Source organism: Panthera pardus, unplaced genomic scaffold, assembly GCF_024362965.1.
Source record: "Panthera pardus isolate Hobbes unplaced genomic scaffold, ASM2436296v1 HiC_scaffold_8, whole genome shotgun sequence".
NCBI classification, from domain to species: domain Eukaryota; kingdom Metazoa; phylum Chordata; class Mammalia; order Carnivora; family Felidae; genus Panthera; species Panthera pardus.
The window spans coordinates 57,181,593-57,208,537 of record NW_026527013.1 but is presented as its reverse complement, the minus strand read 5'-3'; the positions used below and the strand labels follow the sequence as shown (position 1 = coordinate 57,208,537).

At 49.8% G+C, this 26,945-nt stretch overlaps 2 protein-coding genes across 2 annotated transcripts in view; both read right to left on the bottom strand.

Annotated features, from left to right (window-relative positions):
* Positions 1-1,462: 1,462 nt before the first annotated feature.
* Positions 1,463-3,470, bottom strand: GP9 (glycoprotein IX platelet). The gene is given in 4 exon segments (XM_053897645.1): positions 1,463-1,711; positions 1,713-2,080; positions 2,188-2,316; positions 3,055-3,470. Coding segments are annotated over 4 exon segments (741 nt in total). The 5' UTR covers positions 3,122-3,470; the 3' UTR covers positions 1,463-1,534.
* A 21,335-nt stretch (positions 3,471-24,805) lies between these two features.
* Positions 24,806-26,945, bottom strand: part of EFCC1 (EF-hand and coiled-coil domain containing 1) — a gene marked incomplete at its 5' end in the record, with an annotated part of 41,309 nt that continues 39,169 nt past the window's right edge. The window contains one exon of the mRNA XM_053896722.1: positions 24,806-26,786. Coding sequence (XP_053752697.1) covers positions 26,650-26,786 — 137 coding nt within the window. The remainder of the gene's footprint in view (positions 26,787-26,945) is intronic.

Below are 26,945 nucleotides of genomic sequence, written 5' to 3'. Positions count from 1 at the left end.
TGCCCTGTGGGGAGATGCCAGCTTTTCCTGCTTCCCAAGGCCGCCCCGTTCCAGCTGATCCCGACTGTAAAATTCACAGACTCTCAGCCTACGGACTCCATCCAGTCAATCAATGTATTTTATGTGTCCTGTTGATGTATACGTATTTTTTTCCGGATTTACTTGCCAACACTGAGGTTGGGATTTCACATACAGATGTACATTTCCGATCTCTCCGGACGAATGGGAAGACAGGGTTCACATCTGCACAGGGCAGCACAGATGGAACACGGGCTGTCGGGGTTTGCCACAGTCTCCACCTCTCCCTATAGCTCACCCCCGCCCCCGAGTTCGGGCCTCCTGCTCCAGCCTCAGCTCTGTGGCTCAGTGCCCTCCCATGGTTCTCTGTGCCTACCTGACCTTCCTTATGGTACCCTCTGAGCCCTAGGCCCACCACATGCAGGATCTCCTCCAGGGAAGGACCTTGGGGTGATTATATTTGGATTCGGATTGGCCGTAACAGACCTGGAAGCACTCTCATACAGTGGAGAAATGTTTTATTAGTTTAACTGCTGGCACCAGAATCCTCTGAGGGAGAGAAGAGTCTTGTTTGAAGAATTTGGTGACCATTGCTTGGGGTAGAGGTGGGACTCCAGAGTTTGAGGTGTCTGATGTCAGTACCTGGAGTTGTTTCCATGAGAAAGGGAAAAATTTCTTTTGTTTCTTTTTTAAAAATGCCTTAGATGTTTATTTATATTTGGGGGGGAGGGGCAGAGAGAGGGAGACACAGAATCTGAAGCAGGCTCCAGGCTCTGCACTGTCAGCACAGAGCCTGACGTGGGGCTCGAACTCACAAGCCGTGAGGTCATGACCTGAGCCAGAGTTGGACGCTGAGCCGACTGAGCCACCCAGGAGCCCCACTTTTGTTTCTGAAGAAAGAGGGATAGAGAGAGGAGGAAAGGAGAGAAGGCCTGCAGGAGAAGATGAGAAAGGATGGGGCTGGAAAAGCAGGTGTCTTTGTGGCCAGGACACAAAAGGCTGTTTTGGACACGGTGGTGTGCCTTTCAAGGTATGTCTGTCACAGAGATGGAAACTCCTCCCACCTGCCTGGGGTCTTCTGCGCCTCCCGCTTGCTCACTGCTGTGTCGTGAGAGCCAGCTTTCTGCAGAATTTGGACGGGAGCCACGTGTTGATGTGAAATTCGCCTGGGCCCTCCAGAGTGTCCCATGTGAGCGCCGGGACAGAGGAGAGCGTGCGGACCGGAGTCCTGGGACCTGTCAGGCACCGAAGAAGGGCTCGGGATGTCCACAGATGGTGGAATTGGGGGTGGGTGGTGTGGGGGAGGTGGAACAGCCCATTTTACTAGGAACCTGGGGGACAGAGAAGCCCCAGTTGATATCAGGTTATAACAAAACGGACCCAGGTTTCCAGAAGGAGCCAGACTTGGGTACCGAGAGGAAACACAATTTTTCTGAGCTTGGAGACAATGGTTGAGCAGTTTATTTTGGGTTACTGGGGGCTCAGGCTGGGGGGAGTGACCCTGGGGGCCCCGGGCTCAGTCCAGGGTCTCTGTGGCGGTGCACAGCAGGCCAGCCAGGAGAGCCAGGCCCAGCGTGGCCACGACCACCAGCGCCACGTCCTGCCAGAAGCCCGGGTAGGCCCAGGATGCCTGCAGGTGCCAGCCGCAGCTGCCCAGCTCATAGCCCGTGAGCTGGCCCAGGGGGTGGGCGGGTGGCGAGCTTGGGGCTGGCGCAGCGGACGTGCAGCAGGGCCTCGGGCGTGCGGTCCTCCAGCCAGAGACGCAGGTAGGTGAGACTGCAGTCGCAGTGCCAGGGGTTCTGCGTCACGTCGAGGACCTGTAGCTGGGGCAGGTGGTCGAAGGCACCCGGAGGCACGGAGCTAAGGCTGTTATTGGCCAGCAGGAGGTGGCGGGTCTGGGTGGGCAGGGCGGGCAGGGCCGTGAGCCCCCGCCCCCTGCAGTCCACCGACAGCCCCATGGTTTCCAGGGCCTGGCAGGTGCACTCCGCCGGGCAGTCCTTGGTGGCCTCTGCGGCAGCCCAGAGCAGCAACAGGGCCCCCCAGGCAGGCATTGGCAGGCTGGCTGTGGGGAGGGTGGCCGTGAGGTGAGGGAGGGTGAGGGAGGGCCCGGCAGCCTCCACCCCATGCCAAGGGCTAGGGGGATCGAACCTGAGACAAGGGACCACTCACCTCCGCTCTCAGGCCTCAACTTTCTCCTGTATTGAAATGGGGTGGTGAAGACAGAAGCAAGTGTAATGCGTCCCACCCAGGCCTCGCTGAGCCTCACTGGACACTCAGAAGGCAGGATGGTGAGCGTGGCTGTGATGGGGGACGGGAGGAAGGGTACGAAGGTTCTTGGGAAGGGACCTCCTGGCCCCTAACAGAGACCCCACCCCCAGTTCATGGGTGAGGGGCGCTGATGCCTGCTACGTGATTCCCAGTTCCGACCCCTGGCCCCCAGGCTCCTCCCAGCCCCCCTACCTCTAAGCCTGGGGTCAGGCAGCCAGTGTGAATTTCACAGCCCACACCTCCTCCCAACCATGCCAAACAGCTCGCCCCGAGGCCGAGTGAACTCTTAGGTGAAAGCCAATGCTGAAAACTGGATGCTGAGGCGCAGACAGGGAAGGAGAACAGAAGAGGTTCCCTGTGGGAAGCCATGCATCTAGGCTAATGCTCAGAGTTGGGGAAATTGAGGCCCAGGGACGGAGCGTGACTTGTGCAGGGTCACCCAGCGGTCTGTGTCAGAGAACAGACTCAAACTCAGGCCTCGTGAGCTCCAGGTGACTTCCCTACGAGCGTTTCCCCTTCCTAAGACAGGCCCTCCCCACCAGGGCCTGGCCCGCACAGGCTTCCTGTGAATTTGGGTTGAATAAACCAAGGAGCCAGTGTCTCAGAGCGAGTGCCCCCCGCCCAGCCCCATCTGGAGCGGAGAGCTGAAGGTGGGACACAGGCAGGCCTCGGTGGCTGGCCTCCCCTGCCAGGCCCTGTCCCATTGTCCTACCTGGGTGCGGGGGTGTGTGTGAGAGGGGGCGATGGGTAATAGGGAGGGCCACTTACTTGTGAGGCCTGCAGTCGGCACCCTCTTCTGTGGTTTGAACTGTCCTGGTGGAGGCTGAGTTGGCATCTGGATGTGAGGCGGCAGATGGTGGGCGCTGCTCGAGTGGGAGGAAGGAAGTGATGAAAATAGCCTGGCTTATCCCCTGAATGCAGCCGCCGGGGGGCCCTATCTGCGGGGGCAGCGGGCACTCAGGGATCCAGCAGGCTTGGGCCCAGAACGGTAAGTCGACCCCAGTTTACGGAAGGGGGTCCCTCAAGGTACGCTATGTGCCACCAGCGCCTCACTGGGCCTCAGTTCAGGGTCTGTGGGAGGACCAAGGAGGCCCCTCACCAGGTCCCCGGCGGTGGGGAAGGTTTCCAGGAAGAAGAGGCCTTGGAGCTGAGTGACTTTGCTGGCTGTTCCTCCAAATCTCAGATTTCCTCATCTGTAAAATGGGAGCGATGATGTCTGTCCTGCTTGCATACACGGGGTGTGGGCTGGGCAGCTCCTATGGGCTGAGAACCCCACAGGGGGAGAACGACGTGGGTTTTCATTTTCTTCGGTTCTTCGGAATAGGCCAGGGAGAAAGTCGCTTTTTGGTTCCCCTGTGTCTTTAGCGCCTTCTAACGCTTTGCTGAACCCTGTTTTTCACAGGACACTGCAGTCTGGGGCTCAGTTTCCATCAAACACTGGTCTCTAGCTAGAGACCATTTTTAATTTGCATTATATTTAGACCGTGCCTCAGTCTGACTTCTGCTCAGGCCATGATCTCACTGTTCATGAGTTCGAGGCCCGCGTCGGGCTCTGTGCTGACAGCTCAGATTCTGGAGCCTGCTTCGGATTCTGTGTTTCCCTCTCTTTCTGCCCTCCCCCGTTCACTCTCTGTCTGTCTGTCTCTCTCTCTCTCTCAAAAATAAACATTAAAAAAAAAAAAACAACATTAAACACCCCGTTTACACACTACCCTAGACCCACAGGAGCATTCCTGTGTTCACATGGAATGTGGGTGTTTTATTTTTTTAGCATCTGGCAACTCCCAGGCCACTTCAAGGTATGGCATTGCTCCCATTCTTGTGTGTATCTGTCATCTGCCTTTTCCTCAACTGCACAGGGGTCCCTGAGGGCGGGAACCGTCTCCGCGGTCCCGTGACAGTGCCCAGGTCAGTGCCTGCACGTTGCGGGTCCTCACTTAGTTTGTGCCGGGTGATTGCAGGAGGGAGCCAGTGCTTTGACTCTGACCGATCCCATCCGCAGGGGGGACCCTGGTCCTCTTCTAACCTGACCCCTCATTGTGTGGATGCCGGATGCTGGCAGGCAGCTCTGAGGGGAGCCCTGGCTCACCAAGAGCCTCACCTGTCACGGTGGCCCCGGGCTTCTGAGCAGACTTCTGGTCCTAGGACACCTGGGATTGGGTTTGTTTTTGTTTTTAAATACCCAAAGCAGTGTTGTTAATGGTAGCAAAGAGCCGGAAGCAAAAGGGATAGGTACTGGTGCATTCACACCCCGGGATATGATACTGACATTACATTAAGTGACATAAAACTGCATGAATTGTGTTGAAGGAATTTCCATTGTATTGAGTGTAATGTAATACCTCATTTCGGTAAAACAAACTGCGACAAACTATCCAAACTATCCTTGCCCAGGGCGGGGTGGGGGGTGGGGAGAGGGGGGCTTGAGAATGGGGGCCTTCTTGTTTAGTTTACTTATTTATTTTTATATTTGTTGTTTTTTAAGGTTTATTTATTTTGAGAGAGAAAGCGGACATGTGAGGGGGGAGGGGCAGAGAGAGGAGGAGAGAGAATCTCAAGCAGGTTCCGGGAGGTCAGCGAAGAGCTCCACTCAGGGCTCGATCCCATGAACTGTGAGATCGCGACCTGAGCCAAAATCAACTGTCGGGCGCCCAACGGACTGAACCACCCAGGCGCCCCAAGGCCTTCTTATTTCTTACCATGCACCTGCCAAAGGGCCAGCCTCCCCGACCTTCTGATGCCTGGCCCAGAGCAGGGTGGGAAAGGTGTCATTCGGGCCCCTGGAATCATGCCTGCTGTGGAGATTGCTTGTTCCAGGTGGGGTCCCCTGGCAGGTACTTGGTGAACATTCTCAGTAGAGCCTGGACCCCAGACGGGAACCTCGGCCTCCATGGACCCTCCCTTGGAGGTCCACTTGTGAACGCCTGGCCTTGTCCCATCTCCCTCTGCCTGCATGAGTTTACAGCAGTTGGGGAAGGAGTCCCGGTGAGTGGGGGTCCCACAGCCCCCAGGCTGTGTTCCCTGACCTGACCTGACCTAGTTGGGCCCACGCTCTTTCTTCCTCTTGGCCCTCTGAGATCGCCTTCTTATTTTTAGCATGTACAACTAAAAAAAAACAAAAAAGGGGACAAATGAGAACTCATTTTTGTTGTGGAAAAATTGAGCGTTCAGATGAGCAGGAAAGAGACAATAAAATGTTCTCTCAATTCTAATACCAAGCAGGCTTGCCTTTTACTTTTTCCCTGTGTGTATTTTTTTTCTTACCCAAATCAGGTCACTTGGGGCCCATGCTCTTCTGGAACCTTCTCCTCCCACCTGTGAAACACCCACATATGTCACCAGCATTCGCCATGACTCCATTGTATGGATGTGGCACCTTTTATTTAAGGACTCTTTGGGCATAAGGAACATGCCTTGCTCTCCTTATCTCGGTCAGACAGGCCTTTGTGGGGGCTGAGGGTGGGAGGGGGACAGCTCTTGGGGCTTCCTGAGGTGGGGAGACTCCTCCTTCCAGGCCGACCCAAGTTGGCTGGCCTGGTTTATTACACCATTTTCCCTGTGGGGAAACTGAGGCATTCTCCTTTCCTGCCCCTTCAGGCTCCTTACCAGGTCACCCCCCACTCTCTATATGTGGAGGCCTCTTCTGTCTGGCCCCTTCCTTCTTCTCAATTCCTGTACATGCTCATGACCTCTTATATTCTGGAAAGATCTTGTGCGTGTGTGTATGTGTGTGTGCATGTTTTGAACACCACAGCATGCTCCCTGCCCATTCCCCTCATCCCCTTGGGATGACGACCATCCCAGATACAGTCGCTGCGTCCCACAGGCACCAAGTCCTACCTCAGTCCTGTGTGTTCTCTCTTAGCTTCCAGTCCAGCTGCACTGCTCGCCTACCCATCTCCAATGCCAGCCCAGACCTGGGTATCCTGTAACTCCTGGACAAACCCTCTGAGTGTCCTACAGGGTGGTCACACCCACCATGGCCTAAACCTGGTTGTTTTTCCCCAACGCCAGCCCTTCTCAGTGTTCTCCACCTTAGGGAGGGCCAGCTTCGTCCACCCCATCACCCAGCCAGAAACCTGGGATACCATTAGGGATGTCCTCTCTTCCCCACTCTCATATCCCATTGGCCTCCAAGCTGGCCAAATGCCTCCCACATATCTGTAGACTTCGTCCCGTTTTGGGTGGCTCTCTGCTCACTCTATGTCCCCCTCCTCTGGCCTTTCTTTCCACCTCTCTCAAGCAACCCTCACCACTCCCCTTTCTCCTCTCACATCCTTCTCCACTTCTAGAATGGAAACCCAGCTCTTCCCTAGGACCCTATCCTCTTGCTCCTTCTTGATGCTTGTTGTCTACCAGGCCACCTACTCCTGCCAGCAGCTCCCCATCCTGGTCACTCCTCTTCTGGGTGACCCCCACTTCGGGTACATGACTTCCTGTCCACCATGAACACTGCCCTCACTCTCTGTAATTCTAGCATCCACGTGGATGACCCTTGGTCCCCCTGGCCTCACAGTCCGTTGGCCTCTCCCTGCACTGTACTCCTGCCCTCTGCCACTCACCCTCACAATCCTACCCCAGACTGGCCATCACCAGCAACCACTCCTCCTCCAACCCTTGATTCAAGTGCCCCACCCCTTGACTACACCTCTCCATTCCAGCACAAGTTTTTGAGCATACCTGCTCTGGTCCTTCTCTGACCTCATCAAGATCTCCAGGCCAGTGGCCTTATCATGGTCCTTTTATACTCTCAATGTCATGGCCTCACAAGCTGACTCCGGGATGACCATTGTCTTTCAGTGTCCACTCTTCCTTTCTCTCACACAAATAGAATTTTAGCTGGACATGTGGCCGCCAAGCTAAAGACTATATTTCCCAGCCTCCTTTGCCTTTCAGTGTAGTCATGTGACCAAGTGTAGGCCAATGGGGAAAGAGGAAGAAGTGATCAGTTCTGCTTTCCACTGGCTGCAGAGGGCAGGGAAAGCCATCTTGGTCCATGAGGAATAGCCCTGACTTGACGATAGCAGAGCAAAAAGAAGGAGCCCGGGTTCTTGATGGTTCTGGAACTGCCATCAGGCTCAGGCACGTGCCTCAGCAGCCTATGTGCCTCTGAGGGCAAACCCCGCCAGTCTGCCCGTAGGTTTGCCCTCACACATTCTGCCATGCCACCTGCTACAGTGCAAGGAGGCCCTGCGGTTCTGGGGCACCTGGGTGGCCCAGTTGGTGAAGCATCTGACTTTAGCTCAGTCCATATTGGGCTTTCTGCTGTCAGCACAGAGCCCACTTCGGATCCTCTGTCTCCCTCTCTCTCTGCCCCTCCCTGCTCGCTCTCACTCTCTCAAAAAGAAAAACAAAAAAGAAGGTCCTGCTGTTATAAGGCTGGGTGGGCAGAATTCCTAGGAATGCCTCCCTAACTCCAAGATCCCACATCCGAATCCCCAGAATTGGTGAATCTGATGAGACATCACTGCCATGGTGGTGCTGTGTTTTATGGTACAGTTGACCGTACAAAGGGAGGTGTTCCAGGAGGGCCTGATCCACACATGTGGGCTCTTAAATGCAGAGAATTTTCTGTGGCTGCTGGCAGAAGAGGAAGTGAGAGAGATGCGGCAGAAAGGGAAGCTGGAGAGATCCGGAGTGTAAGAATGGAATCGTTCTAGAAATGTCAAGGTGGATAGAAATTAAGGTGGACACACTAATTCTTCAGGAAGGGGGACTTGAAACTAAACAAATGTTTCTCTTCCTCACTTTTTTTTTTTGAGAGAGTGTGTGCACAAGTGGGGGAGGAGTGGGGGGGGGGAGAGAAAGAGAGAGAGAGAGAGAGAGAGAGAGAGAGAGAGAGAGAGAGAGGAATCCCAAGCAGTCTCCATGCTCAGCGTGGAGCTGGATGCGGGGCTCAATCTCACGACCGTGAGATCAGGACCTGAGCCTAAATCAAGAGTTGGACGCTTAACCTACTGAGCCACCCAGGTGCCCCCTTCTTCCTCATTCTTGAGGCCTCTCCCCTCCCCTTCACTTGTTTTTCTGTAGAATGCTTTGTTCTGGAACTTGGTATTGATACTTAATAATGAGGCTTGGATAGCCTGTGCCAGTGCCAGTTATAAGACCATCTCAAAGACATGACACACGTGACTGAAGCATACCAGATTCTTATCAAAACTGCCCAGATCCTGTATTTCCCTATAAAACCCCTCAGCCTTTTACCCTGGGCAGGTCTAAAGCATTAGAAGGCATTTGAAGGCATTCAGCCTGCTGCAGCCTCCTTTTGCCTGGCAAACTAATACAATTGTTCCTCTTTATCCCCAAACTCTGTCCTCCTGTTATATTTCAGCTCCAGAGCACAGAGGTCGGTTTTTGACCACGAGGACTTGATGTGAGACTTCCGATTTGAAGACAAAGCAAGAGCTGAATGTTGCCAACGGCGGGAATGAGCCAGCGAGTGGATTCTAACCCAGAGCGTCTGGGAAGGAACACAGGCAGCCCTGCCCACACTTGATTTCAGCCTTGTGAGACCTTAAGCACAGAACCAAGAGCCACACTGGGCCCACACCTCTGCCCCTTGAAAAATGTGAGATAAGAAACGAGTGTTGCTGTAAGCCTTACTACAAGTCTGTAGTAATTTCTCACAGCAGCAAGAGAAAACCAGCGCCAAGGGCAGGCTCCGCTCAGGTGCTCTGCATTCTATCCCCTTTGGGAAAAGTCATGAAAGGAAATCTTGTTCAGAATGGAGCGGGGAGGCAGGCAGGGGGAGCGCTCATGCCCTACCACCCATGGTCAATTATAGACCCAATAGGAAGAGAGGGACCTGGCACTTGAATGCTACTTTACTCTCTAGCAGGTGGAAGGAAGGTTTCTCTTGCCCCGCCTTCGCAACAGCCCAGCCAATGAGAGGCTGTCACAACTCAGCCAATGAGAAGTCACTACACTTTGAGCTCCTAGTTTACGCCAAATAGGCTTTTTGTTTAATGAAGACAGCCCCTCCCAGCTCCTCCCTTTCCTCTATAAAAGAGCCTTCTCTTTTATTCTGCGGATTTGCCTATGGTTTTGCAGTAGCTTCTTTGTCTCCAGTTGCAATTCTCTGCTGTTCCCGAATAAGCCCATTTTTTTGCTGGCAAGGTAACTGATAGTTTTATTTTTAAGGTCATCATCTTTCACCTTCTTAAGCACATTGCTCCCACAGCTAGCCACTCTCCCGCATCATCAAATTTATCCTCTACAGTACCATTCCCATTAGATTGCAAATGGTCTATAATATCGTCCTTTTATAAAACCCTCCCTAATGCCACACTTTAATCCAGTCTCCTCCACTTCTCCTGCCTCTCTCCATCACGAAATTCCTCCAAAGATTTGGTTTCACCTGCTATCCAACCCATCAGTAATTCCTGTTGTCTCAGCCCCCAAATATACAGAATTTACCCACTGGACTGCCACTGCCCTGGTCTTCTGTAAACTTTCTCAGCTTCCTATTGCAACTAGAATAAACTCCATTTTCCGTGTTATATGAGGTCCTTTGTGGCTTGACCCCCACCCAGTTCTTGACCTTTGCTCCCTAATCTAAGCCACGCTGACCTTTTTTTCGGTTCCTCAAACACTCCAGTATCTTCCTGCCTCAGGGCCTTTGCACTCCCAGATCTCTCTGCTTGGAGCACCCTTCCCCCAGACCCTGCCATGGCTTCCTCCTGACCGTCATTCATGTCTCAATTGAAGTGACCTCCTTCTCAAAGACTCTGCCCCCACCCGCTAAGGCAGCTCTCCATTATTCTGCCCCATAGTATTCCATTCAATTCCTTTAGAGTGGTGGGGTCCAGAGCTGATGGCCAAGAAAGAATTCTTGAGACACCATTGGTGCAAAAAGGGGGGTTTATTAAAGCACTGTGACAGTGCCCGTGGGCAGAAAGAGCTGCCCTGGGGTTGTGATGAGTGACTGGTCATATACTATGGAGTTGGCGGAGGTCAAGTCAAAAGGGAGGCCTCCAGGAGGACTTTCACATGCTAAAGAGGACTCAGAAGATGCCAGGGACCTTGCTATTGTCAAGCTAAGGGTGTTTTCCCTCTAGTAAGGCATTAACATGAAGACAGAAGGGAGTTCCTGGAGAAATGTTCTACTCTGTATTTGCCTCAAGTATTTGTCAATGAGCTGCAGGCTATAAGGAAATTTAATTTTACCTGCCTTTTCCTTCTTGTCTTTGTTTCCCACATCACTATGGCGGGGAGGGTGATGTTGGGGTTCCAGGAAACTGAGTCTCTAGGTTTCTGGAGATCCGGCTATTGATAAGATGGCCTTTTTCTTGTAATTAACTAAGATTTGTTAACTCAAGTCCTGTAGGACTGTGCTATTGGTTAACCATTTGTTTTCTTTCCTTTCCTTTGTCCTCATGCAGCCAGGAGTGCCTGGGGAATGTCACACACATCCCACCTGGGGCGGGGGTGGGGGGGCGGTGCTTGAAGGGTGTCAGCTTGCTTTATGCTCCCTCATCAATAGCACTTGATGGGACCTAAGATTATCTTATTTTATTTTTTATTTTTTTAATGTTTATTTTTGAGAGAGAGAGAGCATGCACGAGCAGGGGAGGGCCAGAGGGAGAGGGAGACAGAGGATCTGAGGCAAGCTCTGTGCTGACAGCATAGAAGCCCAATGCGGGGCTTGAACTCACGAACCTTGAGATCATGACCTGAGCCGAAGTTGGAGGCTCAACTGACTGAGCCACGTAGGCGCCCCTTCTATGTACATTTTTGAGCATTTCTTAAATGTCTGTGCCCCTGACGCTGAACTTCAAGAGGACAGGGACTCTGTTAACTACTGTTTATAACCACACCTATGCCTGACACATAGTATGTGCCTAATACATATTTGTCAGTTTTGCTGACCAGCTCTCCTCCGATGCTGGCTAGTCCATATCTCTCCAGGACTTTTGTCTCCTGGATGCCAGTCTCTGCCTCTGGCTACAGAGGTTTGACCTTGACACTCAGCTGCTCAACATCTTTTCATGGCTCCTTGGTTATCTTCAGGATGAAGTCCAACTCCTCCTCAGAGTTCTCCTCGGCCATCCACTCCAGGCTCCCCTGTCATGTCTTCCTGACCAGAAGCCTCAGGGTAGGTCATCTCTGATGCTACTCCCCACCCACATGCTGGTTTCCCTCTCTGTGCCTCTCTCTTTCTGGAGTCTGCTCCCCTCCCCAGCTGGTTTTCCTGTCACACTCCTCTCTTTAAGATTCACCTAGGATGAGGGGCGCCTGGGTGGCTCAGTCGGTTAAGCACCTGACTTTGGCTCAGGTCACAATCTCATGGATCGTGGGTTCGAGCCCCGCATCGGGCTCTGTGCTGACAGCTCATAGCCTGGAGCCTGCTTCGGATTCTGTGTCTCCCTCTCTCTCTGCACCCCCCACCCCCGCCATGCTCTTTCTCTCTGTCTCTCTCTCTCTCAAAAGTAAGTAAACATTAAAAAATATATATATTCAGGGGCGTCTGGGTGGCTCAGTTGGTTGGGTGACCGACTTGGCGCAGGTCTTGATCTCACAGTTCGTGAGTTCGAGTCCCGCGTCGGGCTCTGTGCTGACAGCTCAGAGCCTGGAGCCTACTTCAGATTCTGTGTCTCCCCTCTCTCTCCCCCTCCCCTGCTCATGCTCTGTGTCTGTGTCTCAATAATAAATAAATGTAAAAAATATATACATATATTCACCTAGGACATGACCTCTTTCCAGAAGTCCTCCCAGACCTGCTTCCCCAGCTGAGTTAGTGGCCCTGCTGTTTGCCTGTCTGTCTGCCCATAAGCCCAGCTCCTTGGGGACTGCAGGCACCCACAGAGGTATAATGGATGAGCTTCACAGAGTGAGGAAGGACTCAAAGCTGTTTGAGTTTCTCAGGTGATCTCAGCACATACACATGCCTTTGACATACATACTAAGACACAGGAGGGACAGAGTCACTCCTCTCCCATCCCCTGACCCAAAGGTGATGTCGGAGCATAAGGCAAGCTGAGGTCAAAGCCCAAGCTAGCAAGCCCCTCCCCCCAACCCCAGGTGGGATATGTGTGACATTCCTCAGTCACTCCTGGCTGCCCTAAAGCTAAAGCAGAGGGGAAAACAAATGGTGAACTGATAGAGATCACAGTCATGAGCTTCCATTGGTTTCCAAATATCTTAGTAAATTACAAGAAAAAGGCAATCTTATCAATAGCCTGATCTCCAGAAACCTATGACCCAGTTTCCTGGAGCCCACCCTCACCCTCCCCTCCATAGTGATGTGGGGAACAAAGAAGGAAATGGCAGGTAAAATTAAATTTCCTTATAACCTGCCTAGGCAGAGTAGAACATTTCTCCAGGAACTCCCTACTGTTGTAATGTTAATGCCTTACTAGAGGGAAAACACCCTTAGCTTGACAATAGCAAGGCCTCAGGTATCTTAGGAATAGTCTAGCTTTTAGCATATGAAAGCGCTTTTGGAAGCCACCCATTTGGCTTTACCTCCCCCAACTCCCCAGTATATCATCAGTCACTCTTCACAGCCCCGTTGCAGCTCTTTCTGCCCACCGGTCCTGTCCCGAGCTTTAATACACTCACCTTTTTGCACCAAAGATGTCTCAAGAATTCTTTCTTGGCCATCAGCTCCAGACCCCACCACCACTCCAAAACCGCATCAAAGGAGAGAGCCTTGGTCTGCTTATTGTATAAGGGAAGCTGCTTAGAAACCCTTTATTTGGGGACCCCAGGATCCTTCACTGTCCTCCTGAAATAATTTTTTCTTCTCATGGGAAGCAGAGGAGAATAAGACGTGATTACTGTTACCTAGCATTTCATTTTTAATTGTGTTTTTTTTTTTTTTTTTAATTTTTTTTTTTTTCAACGTTTTTTTTTTTAAATTTATTTTTGGGACAGAGAGAGACAGAGCATGAACGGGGGAGGGGCAGAGAGAGAGGGAGACACAGAATCGGAAACAGGCTCCAGGCTCTGAGCCATCAGCCCAGAGCCTGACGCGGGGCTCGAACTCACGGACCGCGAGATCGTGACCTGGCTGAAGTCGGACGCTCAACCGACTGCGCCACCCAGGCGCCCCATAATTGTGTTTTTTTTTTAAAAAACTTTATTTATTTACTTTGAGAGAGAGAGAGAGAGAGAGAGAGAGAGTGAGCTGGGAGGGGCAGAGAGAGAGGGGGAGAGAGAGAATCCTAACCAGGCTCCACACTGCCAACGCGGAGCCCCAGGTGGGGCTTGAACTCACAAACCGTGAGACCATGACCTTGATAAGGGAGCCCAAGGCAAACAGGGCAATGCACAGCTAGCACGCCCCAGGTGGGATGTGTGTGACATTCCCCAGGCTCTCCTGGGAAAGGAAAGGAAACAAATGGTTAACCGATAGAGATCACAGTCCTTCAGGACACTGGGTCTTGATCAGTTTACAAATCTTAGTTAATTGCAAGAAAAAGGCCATCTTATCAATAGCCGGATCTCCAGAAACTTAGAGACTCAGTTTCCTGGAACCCCAACATCACCCTCCCCACCGTAGTGATGTGGGGGACAAGAAGGAAATGGCAGGTAAAATTAAATTTCCTTATAGCCTGCAGCTCATTGACAAATACTTGAGGCAAATACAGAGTAGAACATTTCTCCAGGAACTCCCTTCTGTCTTCATGTTAATGCCCTACTAGAGGGAAAACACCCTTAGCTTGACAATAGCAAGGTCCCTGGCATCTTCTGAGTCCTCTTTAGCATATGAAAGTCCTCCTGGAGGCCTCCCTTTTGACTTGACCTCCGCCAACTCCATAGTATATGACCAGTCACTCATCACAACCCCAGGGCAGCTCTTTCTGCCCACGGGCACTGTCACGGTGCTTTAATAACCCCCCCTTTTTGCACCAATGGTGTCTCAAGAATTCTTTCTTGGCCATCAGCTCTGGACCCCACCACTCCAAAACCTCATCAACCTGAACGGAAATCTAGAGTCAGACGCTTAACTGACTGAACCACCCAGGTGCCCCACTACTCCCTAGCATTTTTAGCTGGTGTGCAACCAGGCAGTGAAAGGATCACCCTTGCCCCAGCTGCTGGGGCCCCTTTGACCAGAAATTCTGCTGGCTGGTTCTTTGCGGATACACATCTCTGTCAATAAAGCTGTCTGGGACCAGGCTGTAGGGCAGCGTGCGTGGCTCCAAACCCACCTGTTGCTAACTTTCCTAGCTCCGTGATCTTGGGCAACAGTCTCAGCTTCTCCCTGCCTCAGTTTCCTCATCTGTAAAATGGAGGAATAAAAGAAGCTGCCTCTCTGGGGAACCATGAGGGCTGCGTGAGTCAGGCACTTGAAGCGCGTTGCTTGGAGCCTGGTACAGTCCGAGCTGGTCCAGCCAGCCACAGGCAAGGCACTGTCTGCTATCAGGGCATAAAAGGTGGGCCTGACACCCTTGGATCTGTCTGTGGTTTCAGAGGATTCTCGTCTCTTTGGTTGTGATGTGGTTTTGAGTGGGGGTGGGGGTCCGGAGCTGACGGCTGAGAAAGAATTCTTGAGGCATCTTTGTTGCAAAAAGGTGATTTTATTAAAAGCATGGGGACAGGACCCGTGGGCAGAAAGAGCTGCACTGGGGTTGTGTTGGGTGACTGATTATATACCTTCAGGTTGGGAGGGGGTTAGGGATAGTGTAAATCTCTAAGGAATTTGGAAGCAAGGTTTCCAGGACCTTGGGGGCTAGCTTCTGTTAGGGAAAGTCATTTATTACTGTTCAGTAAAACCTCGGTCATGAGACCTTCAGATGTGTACCAGGGGGCCATTAAACTTGGAGTATGATTGCCAACATATATTTTGGCGGGGGAGTGGGTGGTAATAGATAAAAGATGTTTCCAAAGGAATTTTTACATGTTAAAGTAGACTTATAGGATCCTGGAGGGTTGGGCTAAGATTGCCTTTTGCCTTGAGCAAAGTGTCGTCATCTGGCAGCCGAGCTCCTAGAGGAAGGTCACTCTGCCTGTCTCAAGGACTTGTCAGTGGGGTGTAAATTGTAAGAAAATTTAATTTTTCATTCGTCTTTGCGTCCCAAATCAGTTGTGTGAAAGGATCAGACAGTCTAGCTTGGCACCCCTGAGCACTGGGGCTTTGCCCCTTGCTTGTCTCCTCAGGCTCCGCAAATGCATCTGGTCAGAAGCTACAAGTCGTCATATTTTCTGTGAACTTCCTGTTACATTACTCTCTTGGTTCGGCAGGCGGGACTGCTTTCTCAATTAAATTAGAGCACAACAACTTTTCGTCCTAAAGCCATTTCCGTAAGTTTAAAAGGGGGGCTGATTCTAAGAAAAATATCGAGTTGGTAATAGCACAAGTAGTGCAAAGATACGGCAAATATCTAAGGAGGGGCATCCGGATGCGTTCAATCCCAGACTCCCAGACCTCATGCTTAAGGCGATTTTGAACCCTCTGTTAGTTCCTCTATTCAGTGAGTGCGCTCGCCACCTAGTGGCAAGAGTGTGAAATTACAGGATGTTTGGAGAAATGGGAGCAATTTCAGGTCGACACAATTTTGTCACCAGAAGCTGAGAAAGTGTGTTAGTTAGAAATTCCCAGTAAAACATTTTCCCCCCAGAAAAACATTTGTAACTAGTTTCAGGCCATTTGAACAATCCCAAAGAATCCTCTCTAGAAAAAAGGCAAGAGAAGAGTGATAGATGTGGAGGCTATTCACAAATACTCAATTCTCCTCTTCTCCTGGAAACACGGTAGGATTACTAGCCCACTCCCCACCTCCTCCTTGCTTTTCTCTCTACCCAGCGCCAGCTTCAGGACATGTATCCAGTGTAGTTGCAAGGGCTCCCCACTCAGAAAGGCCCTACGATTGGGGTTTAATGCTCTGTGGCTTCTGTCTTGAAATTCCTAATTGTCTTAACTTTGAATTTGTTTTGTAAGCAAAGTCTAACAGGACAATGGTGCAGGCACCGGGGACTTGGAGCCTGGCTAACACATACTGTTGCATCCACATAACTCCTGAAACAGAAGACTGTGGGCACCAGTGACAGTCACAACCAAGTTTATTGCAATGAGAGGCAAGGCAAACCGATCCATCGGGACTGACACTCCTGACCCAAGTGCGGTCTCAAACAGCCGGGGTACAGAGTTTTTATAGCCGACCACATTGTCTTATTACCTGGGAACAGAACAAAGGAATAGTTTCCCAGATGGGGGTGGAAACAGTTCAGACGTGCCCTTGCCCCAGTCGAATCAAACACTAACCCGGTTGATTTTCCTTAAACTTTTGTTCCCTTGATGGACAGGATAAGGCTGTTATCTCTTAACCTACAGTGTTAAAACAAAGCTGTTATTTCTTAAAGCTACAGGTTAGCCCTACGCTACAATTTAACCCTGTTACCTCCCTGATTCTTGGTTGCCTACTCCCTCCCCTGCCGCACTGGTCCTCTGGACTCCCATGCTGCCCTCCTGCCAGGGTGTATTTAGTCAGCCAGCTCTGTGCCTGGGGGGGACCCTTGTCCTCCTTCCAACGTGCTAGTGATTATTGTCAGGCCTCCAATGGTTATTAATATACTAATGTACCTAAACACCCACCACAGACATATCCAAATTATCCTGTGTTCTGTTTAAAAATTTTTTTTAATTTTTAATTTTTAAAAATCTTTATTTATTTATTTTGAAGGAGCTAGAGAGCACACAAGCAGGGGAGGGACAGAGAGAGAGAGAGGGAGAGAGAGAATCCCAGGCTCCCCAAGCCTTTTTTTTTTTTTTTAATTAGGAAATGTATCTGTTATCTCCAGCTGCATAACAAATCGTCCCCCATACTGGCAGCTGGTAGCAATACCACGTGTTCGTTTATGATCTCGCCATTTCGTGGCTTGAGAGCTTGGGAGTGGCTTGGATATTCCGTTTGGAATCTCAGCCAGGGCTACATTCTCTGGAAGACTTGATTAGGGCTAGAGGATCTGCTTCTTGAGTGTGAGCCATGGCTGTTGGTCTGAGATCTCGGTTCCTCGCAGGCTACTGACAGGAGACCCAGATCCTGGTCACACGGCCTCTTTCATGGGGTGCTTGGGTGCCCTCATGACACAGGGAGCAAGGAGGGAGCACAGGGCCTCTCATGACCGCATAGGAGAAGTCACACCACCCATTCTGCCACACTGGCTTTGTTAAGACTGGGTTGCTGGGGCGCCTGGGTGGCTCAGTCGCTGAAGCGTCAGACTCTTGGTTTTCGGCTCAGGTCATGATCTCACGGTTTGTGGGATCGAGCCCCACACTGGGCTCTGCACTGCCAGCGTGGAGCCTGCTTGGGATTGTCTCTCTTCCTCTCTTTCTCTGCCCCTCACGCCTGTGCGTGTGCTCTCCTTCTCTGTCTCAAAATAAATAAACATTAAAAAAAAGAAGACTGAATTGCTAAGTCTAGCTCATGCTCACGGGGAAGGGAGTTCGGCCTTACAGGTTGAAGGAAGAGTATCGAAGACTGTGGACACTTTAACACAGTTGTAAGGTTGCTCTCAAGGAAACGCTAAAGCTTTATTGAGAGGCATCTACCCAGGGATTAATTAGTTAATGGTAGCTCCCAGGAGGCTCAGCTGTCAGGAAACTTCTGGGTCAGAGTTGGGATTGATCCTCAGGCCCAAATATCAGGGGAGGCCCCTTTTCCAGTGAGGGCTTCTCAGGAGCTGAACACTTATTTTGCTTCTGACCAGAGGAAACCCAAGTTTCCCGTGATGGCAGCTCCCTGGGCTCCACGATTTCTCCCCCAGGAGACATCACCCCGGCCTTCGGCTCAGCAAAGGTGTGCCCTATCTTTTGGGGAAATTGTGCCCTCTGACCTTTTCTGTCAGCGACCTCAGGCTCTGGTGCTCGGTACAAGCCCTGCCTGCTTATCACAGCGACAGGCTGGGGCCTGAATCCTGGCTCTGCTATTGAGCTGTGTGGCGGTGGACGAGGGCCGCCATTAGTCAGAGGTGGAGGTGAGAGGAAAGAAACCCTGCCCACCCCCACCCTGCCTGGCTTCTGTTGGTCCCTGACTTGGGCCTTTTTCCAGGGAAGTCCCTAAGTCCCTTGGTCTTCTCAGGATGTCACGCCTGGAGGCAGCATGGGGCCAGATTCCCTGGGCCAAGTTCCACGGGGCCGGGGGCAGCAGGCCGACCTTGACCCAGAACAGAGCATCAGGCAGATGCTTAGGTCACACCCACGTTCAGGGTCTTGAAGTTGAGGAGGTCCCAGGCTCTCCCCACCGGGCAAGAGGAAGGCCGCCCAGGGGCAAGTCAGCAATGCTGAGGGGCCAGGAAGCACTTGACCCCGGGGTTGACTGCAAAGGTGGCCGAGAGACCTTCTGTACCCATTCTTCCTTTATTTCATTTAAAAAAAAATTTTTTTTAACATTTATTTATTTTTGAGACAGAGAGAGAGCATGAACAGGGAGGGTCAGAGAAAGAGGGAGACACAGAATCTGAAACAGGCTCCAGGCTCTGAGCTGTCAGCACAGAGCCCGGCGCGGGGCTCGAACCCATGGACTGTGAGATCATGACCTGAGCTGAAGTCGGATGCTTAACCGACTGAGCCACCCAGGCGCCCCTCCTTTATTTAGTTTTAAGTGGACTTTATTTTTCTAGAGCAGTTTTAGGTTCACAGCAAAACTGGCCAGAAAGTATAGAGTTCCCCTATACTCCCCACCCCCCGTCACATGCACAGCCTCCCCCACCACCTCCCCAAGTCCACGGCTTACATTAGGGTCCACTGTTGGGGTTGTTCGTTCTACGCGTTTTGACAGACATACCTGTTACCATGGGCTCATACAGAATAGTTTCTCTGCCCTGAACTACTCTGCACTCCACCCTGTCATCCCTCCCCACTGCACCCCTGGCAACCGCCACTCTTTTTACCGTCTCCGAAGTTTTACCGTTTCCAGAATGATCTATAGATGCACTTGGACAGTATATAGTCTTTTCAGACCAGCTTCTTTCACTTAGTAATATCCATTTAAGGTTCCTCCATGTCTTTCCATGGCTTGATAGCTCATTCCTTTCTAGTGCTGAATGATATCCCATTGTCTGGATGTGCCACAGTTTATGTATCCGATCCCCCACTGAGGGACATCTCGACTGCTGCCAAGTTTTGGCACCTATGATTAAAGCTGCCATAAACATCCCTGTGTGAGTTTTTGTATGGATGTACATTTCAACTCTTTTGGGTAAATACCAAGGAGTGTGACCACTGGATCGTATGGTGAGAACATATTAAATTTTTAAGAAAGTGCCACAGCGTCTTCCAAAGTGGCTGTAGCCCTTGTGTCATTCCCAACCAGCAGAGTGGCATCCCCATCAGCAAGGAACGAGAATGCCTGTTTCTCCACATCCTCACCAGCATTTGGTGCTGTCAGTGTTTCTGATTTTGGCCATGCTATTTATTAGGTGAGGAGTGGAATTCATTGTTGTAATTTGCAATTCCCAGATGACACATGTTGTTGAACATCTTTTCATACGTGTATTTGCCTCCTCTGTATCTTCTTTGGGGAGTCGTCTATTCAAGGTCTTTGCTCATTAAAAAAATCAGGTGGTTAATTTTCTTATTATTGAGTTTTAAGAGTTCTTTTGTATATTTCAGATAATAATTTCATCTGATGTGTCTTGTGCGGGTATTTTCTCCCAGGCTGTGGCTTTTCTTCTCATTCTCTTGACAGTGTCTTTCTCATATCGGGAGATTTTCATTTTAACAAATTCCAGAGTATCAGTGGTTTCTTGGATGGATCACACCTGTGGTATTATATTTAAAAAGCTCATAACCGTACTCAAGTTCGTCTAGATTTTCTCCTGTTTTACATTCTAGGAGTTTTTGTAGGTTTGCATTAAAAAAATTTTTTTTAATGTTTTTATTTATTTTTGAAGGAGAGAGAGACAGAGCGTGAGTGAGGGAAGAGCAGAGAGAGAGGGAGACACAGAATTCGAAGCAGGTTCCAGGGTCTGAGCTGTCCACGCAGAACCTGACGCAGGGCTTGAACCCACGAGCTGTGAGATCATGACCTGAGCCGAACTCGGACGCTTAACCGACTGAGCCACCCAGGTGCCCCTGTAGGTTTGCATTTTATATTTAGGTTTATGATTCAGTTGAATTTTTATGAAGGGTGTAAGGTCTGTGTCTAAATTTTTTTTTTTTTTTTGCATGTGGATGTCCACTTGTCCTAGCACCATTTATTGAAAAATCTATCTTTGTTCCACTGTACTGCTTCTGTTCCTTTCTCAGAGATCGGCTGACTATATTTGTGTGGGTCTATTCTGGGCTCTCCACTCTGTTCCAGTGATTTATTTGCCAGCACCGTATGTCTTGATTACTGTAGCTTTATAGTAAGTCTTGAAGTTGGGTAGTGTCAGTCCTCCAACTTTGTCCTTGTCTTTAATATTGTGTTGGTTATTCTGGACCTTTTGCCTCCCCATATAAACTTTGGAATCGGTTTGTCAATATCCACAAAATATCTTGCTGGGATTTTGACTGGGGCTGCACTGAATGGAGAGATCAGTTGAGAAGAACTGATGTCTTGATACTTTTGAGCCTTCCTGTCTGTGAACGTGGAATATGCCTCCATTTGTTTAGTTCTTTCATTTCTTTTATTGGAGTTTTGTATTTTTCTTCATGTAGATCTTGCACATATCTTGCTCGGTTCATATCAAAGTATTTCATTTTAGGGGGTGCTAATGTAAATGGTGTGGTGTTTTTTATTTCAAGGTCTACTTGTTAATTGATAGGAAATGCAATGACTTTTGTATATTAACCTTGTATTTTGCAATCTCGCTATAATCACTTATTAGTTCCAATTTGTTGTTGTTGATTCTTTAGGATTTCTACTTAGATGATCATGTCACCTGCACACAAAGAAAGTTGTATTTCTTCCTTTCCAATCTGTGTATCTTTTGACTTAATCAGTTTGGGTTGCTAATAACAAACACCATGGACTGGGGGGCTTAAACGACAAACATTTCTCACAGTTCCGGAGGCTGGATTAGCGTGCCAGCATCATTGGATTCTTGGTGGGGGCCCTCTTCCTGGTTTATGGACGGTCACTTTCTTGTATCCTTGCATGGCAGAGACAGAGAGACAGAGGAAGCAAGCAGTCTCAGGTCTCTTCTTATAATGGCACTAATTATCATGATGGCTCCACCCTCATGCCCTAATTGCCTCCCAAAGGCCTCTGCTCCAAATACTATCCCACTGGGGATTAGGGTTTCAACATATGAACTTTGAGGAGATGCAAGTTTTCAGTCCATAGCACCTTTCATTTCCTTTTCTTGTCTTATTGCATTGGCTGGGACTTCCAATAAGATGTTGAAAAGGAATGGTGGGAGACATAAGGTGTTGAAAAGGAGAGGGGGACATCCTTGCCTTGTTGCTGGTCTTAGTTGGAAATTATCTAGTTTTTCTCTCATTAAGTGTGATGTTGGCTGTAGGTTTTCTGTAGATGTTCTTTATCGAATTGAGGAGGTTCCCTATGCCTAGTTTGCTGATGGGTTGGTGTTTTATTATGAATAAGTGTTGGATTTTGTCAAATGCTTTCTCTGCATTTATTAATATAATCATGAGATTTTTTTTCTTCTTCAGCCTGTTGATGTGTTGATTACATTAGTTGATTTTTGAATGTTGAGCCAGCCTTGCATACATAGGATAAATCCCACTTGGTGATGGTGTATAATTCTTTTTGTACATTGATGGATTTACTTTTTTGAGGACTTTTGCACCTGTGTTCATGATGTAGCTCTGTATTTTTCTCTCTTTTTTTTAAAATGTTTATTTATTTTTGAGAGAGAGCATGAGTGGGGGAGGTGCAGAGAGAGAGGGAGAGACAGAGAATCCCAAGCAGCCTGTCAGTGCAGAGCCTTGATGGGGCCTCGAACTGATGGGGCTCATGAACCATGAGATCATGACCTGAACCAAAATCAAGAGTTGGACGCTTAAGACTGAGCCACCCAGGCATCCCGTGTAGTTTTATTTTCTTGTAATAGCTTTGTTTAATTTTGGTATTAGAGTAATTCTGGCCTCAGAATGAGTTAGGGAGTATTCCCTCTGCTTCTGTTTTCTGGAAGAGATTGCAGAAAATTGGAAGAATTTCTTCCTTAAATGTTTCTTCCTTAAATTTACCGGTGAACCCATCTGGGGCCTGGTGCTTTCTATTTGGGAAGGTTATTAATTATTAATTCAATCCCTTTATTTAATTTTTAAAAGATTTTAATTTTAGGTAATCTCTACATCCAATGTGGGGCTTGAACTTACAACGCCAAAATCAAGAGTCACATGCTCTACTGACTGAGCCAGTCAGGTGCCCCTGATTCAACCTTTTTAGTAGATACAGGCCTATTCAGATTTCTTGTTGTGTGATTGTTGGCCAATTGTGTCTTTCAAGGAATTGGGTCATTTCATCTAGGTAATCAGATTTGGGGACTTCAAGTTTTTCATAACATTGCTTTATTATCCTTTTAATGTTCATGGGATCCATCGTGATACATACTCATTCATGTCTGATATTAGCAATATGTGTCTTCTCCTATTTTTCTCAATTAGCCTGGCTAGAGGATTATTGAATCTATTCACCTTGTCAAAGAACCAGCTTTTGGTTTCATTGTTTTTCTTTATTGTTTTCTCATTTTCAATTTCATTGATTTATGCTCTAATTTTTAAAATTATTTCTTCTGCTTATTTTGGACTTAATTTGCTCTTATTCTTCTAGTTTCCTAGGTGGAAGCTTAGGTTTTTGATTTTACATCTTTTTCTTCTCCAATATATGCATCAATGCTATAAACTTCCCTGTAATCACTGCATCCCACAAATTTTGGTAGATTTTATTTCATTTTCATTTAGCTCAAAGCATTTTTAAGTCTTCTTGATTTTTGTTCTTTCACCTACATGTTATTTAGGAGTATGTTGTTTAATTTCTACATATTGAGAGATTTTCCACCTACTTTTGTTGATTGATTTCTAGTTTAATTCTGTTATGGTCTGAGAGCATACAGAACACATTGGAAATTGTGAGGGTGTGTTTTATGACCCAGAATATGGTATATCTTGGTGAATATTCCATGTGATCTTGAGAAAAATGTGCATTCTGTATTTTCTGGATGAAGTCCTCCATAGGTATCAATTAAATCCAGTTGGTTGATGGTACTGTTGAGTTCAACTGTGTCCTTACTGATTTTATACTTGCTGGATCTGCCCATTTCTGTTAAAGGGGAGTTGAAGTCTCCATATATAATAGTGGATCCATCCATTTCAACTTGTAGTTCTACTGGTTTTTGCTTTATATATTTTGACACTGTTGTTAGGCGCATATACATTAAGGATTGTTATGTCTTCTTGGAGAACTGACCCTTTATCATCATTATATAAAGAGGCATTACATAATGCCTCAACATTTTTCCTTTTCTGAAGTCTGCTCTGTCTAAAATTAATATAGGCTCTGATAAAACCCCAATAAGTTAAGCTCTGGCAAAATAGTTTCTCTTAAGGGCCTTGTTAAGAAAAACAGAGTGTTCTGGCGTATTTCAACATGGCATATTTCCCTTCTACTGTGAGAAGCAGGTTTTTTTCCTCTCTGAGTTTCACTGTGAGGACCTGGTAGAGCTTCAGAAGGTAAAGCTCACAAAGGTGTGGGACTCCACCCCTTCCGTGACTGGGTCACCCTGGAGTTTTTAACTCTCATACCTGTGCACACTGAGCCTCCACCAATTTGTCAATCACAGTTGAGCTTTTCCTATTCTGGTACCGGTTCCTGAGAAGGTGGCTTCTGCTTTGGCAAGTTGTGATTCTCTGCATTCGGCAGTCTGTCTCTCCAATTTGGGGGGCAGCCTTTGTCCTGTGACGTTCATGGATTTAAGAGGATTTGTTGAATTTCCAGCTTGTTCAGCTTTTTACTTGTCGTTAGGATGGGCTGATGACTCCCAAGCTCCTTACATGCTGGACTGGAAACTGGGCACATGGTTGCCCAGCCACAGACTACATCTCCCAGCTTCCCTTGCAGCTAGGCATGGCCAGTGGGGTGTAAGTAGAAACCTTGTGAGCCAGAGAGCCTTTCCTTCCCTTCCCCTCTCCTCCTTCCTATGGGTTGGAAGGCAGATACAATTCTGATGAATTGGCTTCCACAGTGCAAGGGAGGACATCACTCTACGGAATGGCAGAGCCACAAAGTGGAAGGGACCTGGGTCCGTGGGTGACCACATAGAGCAGAGCTGCTCTGCCAACCAGGACCACGCACCTTTGGATTCTTACAGCAGGGAAGTAAAGTTCTATCCTCTTGGACCCAGAGTATTTTGGGGTCTCTTTATCAAGGCAATTTAGCCTGTACCCTAACTAATCCAGACCCCAAACCCTTAGCGAGCCCAGAGTTTCCTAGCCAGAGACAGCTGGCTGTGGTAGAAAGTACATGAGATACGGGCCGAAAACAGGCCTGCTCCAGGCTTGGATGCTGATTTACCCGGTAGCTCACCTACGCTCTCTGGGCACTTCTCCATCCTAATCCACCTCAACTTGCCTCCAATGAGCTGAGGGGCATACAAGTGTGGCGATGAACCACGGATGGCCGGGCAGTTGGTAAGAGCAGATTTTAATGAGGGACATCCCGAGGATGAAGCTTACTGTGACTATAGCCTATGAGAGCCCTCTGTGCCTCTGTCTGCAGATTTCAGGTGGCTAGACCTGGAGGCACTGTAGGAATGTGTCTTCCGGTGGCTCTTGGGTTTTATTAACATAACGGTCAAGTTGACTTTTTTGAGGACAGCTTCCAGGTCTGTGAATCTTAACACACGTGTAGCGTCCTATGCTTGCTGCCATGGTCAGGATACAGAACAGCTGGCCCTTCTCACTGGGTGGGGCACAGGTGAGGCTCAACCTGGGTCATGCAGTCAGCAGCACAGCCGGGGGAGGCGGGCCTGGTGGGCTCAGGCTGAGCTGAGAGGAGCAAGCTGGGGGCAGCCCCCTCCTCAGGGCTCAGACCAGCCTCCTCAAGGCTCTTCCCTGCCCACTGGCCCCTGAAGAGTCCTAGGGGCCTTCTCAAAAAAGCCTGGCTCATCTGACAGGACCAGGGGTGAGGTGGCCCCCTGGAATGGCCACTGGCCTTGGTCTCTTTCCTTCCATTCCCAGAGGAACCATAGAGAAACTGGGTTGGGGCCTGTGTCACCCTGCTTAGGAGCCTGCAGTGGCTCCCTGATGCCTTCTGGCCCCATCCAAGGTGCTGAGTGTCTGAGGTCAGAGAGGAGGTCGGTCATTGTCTGTCCCCAGTCCCTGCTGCCCTGCCCTGGAGTGTCTGCTGCTCCCAGGCTCCCCCTGGGTACCCCTTGGTCCTCCTTCTCCCATGATCCCCTTCTGTATCCCTGTAGCTTTGGCCCCAAGCTGCTGGTGCCGCCTTCCTTCCACGGACCTGCAGCTGCCTCTTCTTCCCTCCTCTCCATCCATGCTCCATGGGGCAGCTCAGAATCCTCCAGTGGCTCCTGATCGCCTGTGGAAGCAAGTCCCGGATCCTCATCTGCTATTGGGTTCCCCCACTCCCGACCTTGCCACTGTCCCCCCAGGCACCTGGCCTCACCCCTGCCATTCCCCTCTGTGTTGCATCTGCCCTCCTTGGCTCGGATGAACCCCTCTAGGCTGGACTCCTGAGTAACTATTTTACCTTGATTTAGCACTGATTTCATGCATGTTGCGCTATTTGCCAACGCATCTTTCTCTCCTATGAGATGTTAAGGTAGGTGAGAACGGGCAGCTTGTCTTACTCTCTCCTGTGACCCCATGAAACCCAGTATCCACTGCATGCTTGTGAAAGAGGTGTTCCAGGTACTGTACTAATGGGGGCCCTTTCTGGCCCCACACTTTGCTCTTGCTGTTTCCTCACATTAGCATTTAATGTCCTTCTCTCCTCTCTCTGTCCATCGAAATCCTGCCTCTCATCTAGAGCTAGTTCAAGGGCAGCCTCTACCTGGAAGCCTGCAGTGATCACCCCCTCCTTATGTTTCCCCAGCCTGTGTGGCCTGGAGGTTGGGCACAGTGTGCCTGCATCAGGCACATGGGTGACAGGAAGGGGGCAGTGCTGGAAGGGGAATAGACTCCAGGAGCCCAGGGAGGGGATTCTGGGCCGGTTTGTGCATGAATGTAGGCAACTCTGCACTGAGGGCAGGGGAAGCAGCAGCAGGTATGGGCTGATCCAGCAGCCTCAGGGTTTGAACGTGAACTCTGGCAGCAGGAACGCAAGGGAATCTGTGAGGAACGAAAGGAAAGGATGTCTGTCAGGCTCTGTCGTGGGAGGCTCTGGGGTTAAGTCCAGTCTCAGAAGGAGTCTGGGTCTCCAGGGTTCTGAAGATGTGATGCTGGTCAGGCTGACATGGAGGCTGGTCTGATGGAGGTCGGGCTGACCCAGGTGCCCACAGGTTGGGCCAGTGGCCTCAGCAGGAGATGAGGAGGGGGTTGGCGAGTGCAGGAGCCGTGGAGGCTGGTGCCGAGGGCTCTCTCCGCAAGAGCTCACAGCCAGCCAAAGCCGTGTGCAGGGCGTCCAGGATGGCTGAGGGTCCAGATCTCCCCTCTGGAAGGGAAGAGTAGACAGGGAGGGCACGTCAGTTTGCTCACCATGGCCCACAGAGCCACTTTTCTTTCTGGGGCCCTCCCCAGCCCTCTCTTGTCTTACTCCCACTGAGGACCCCAGAGAAGCCGGCTCCTAGCACATAATTTCTGACCTCCCTCT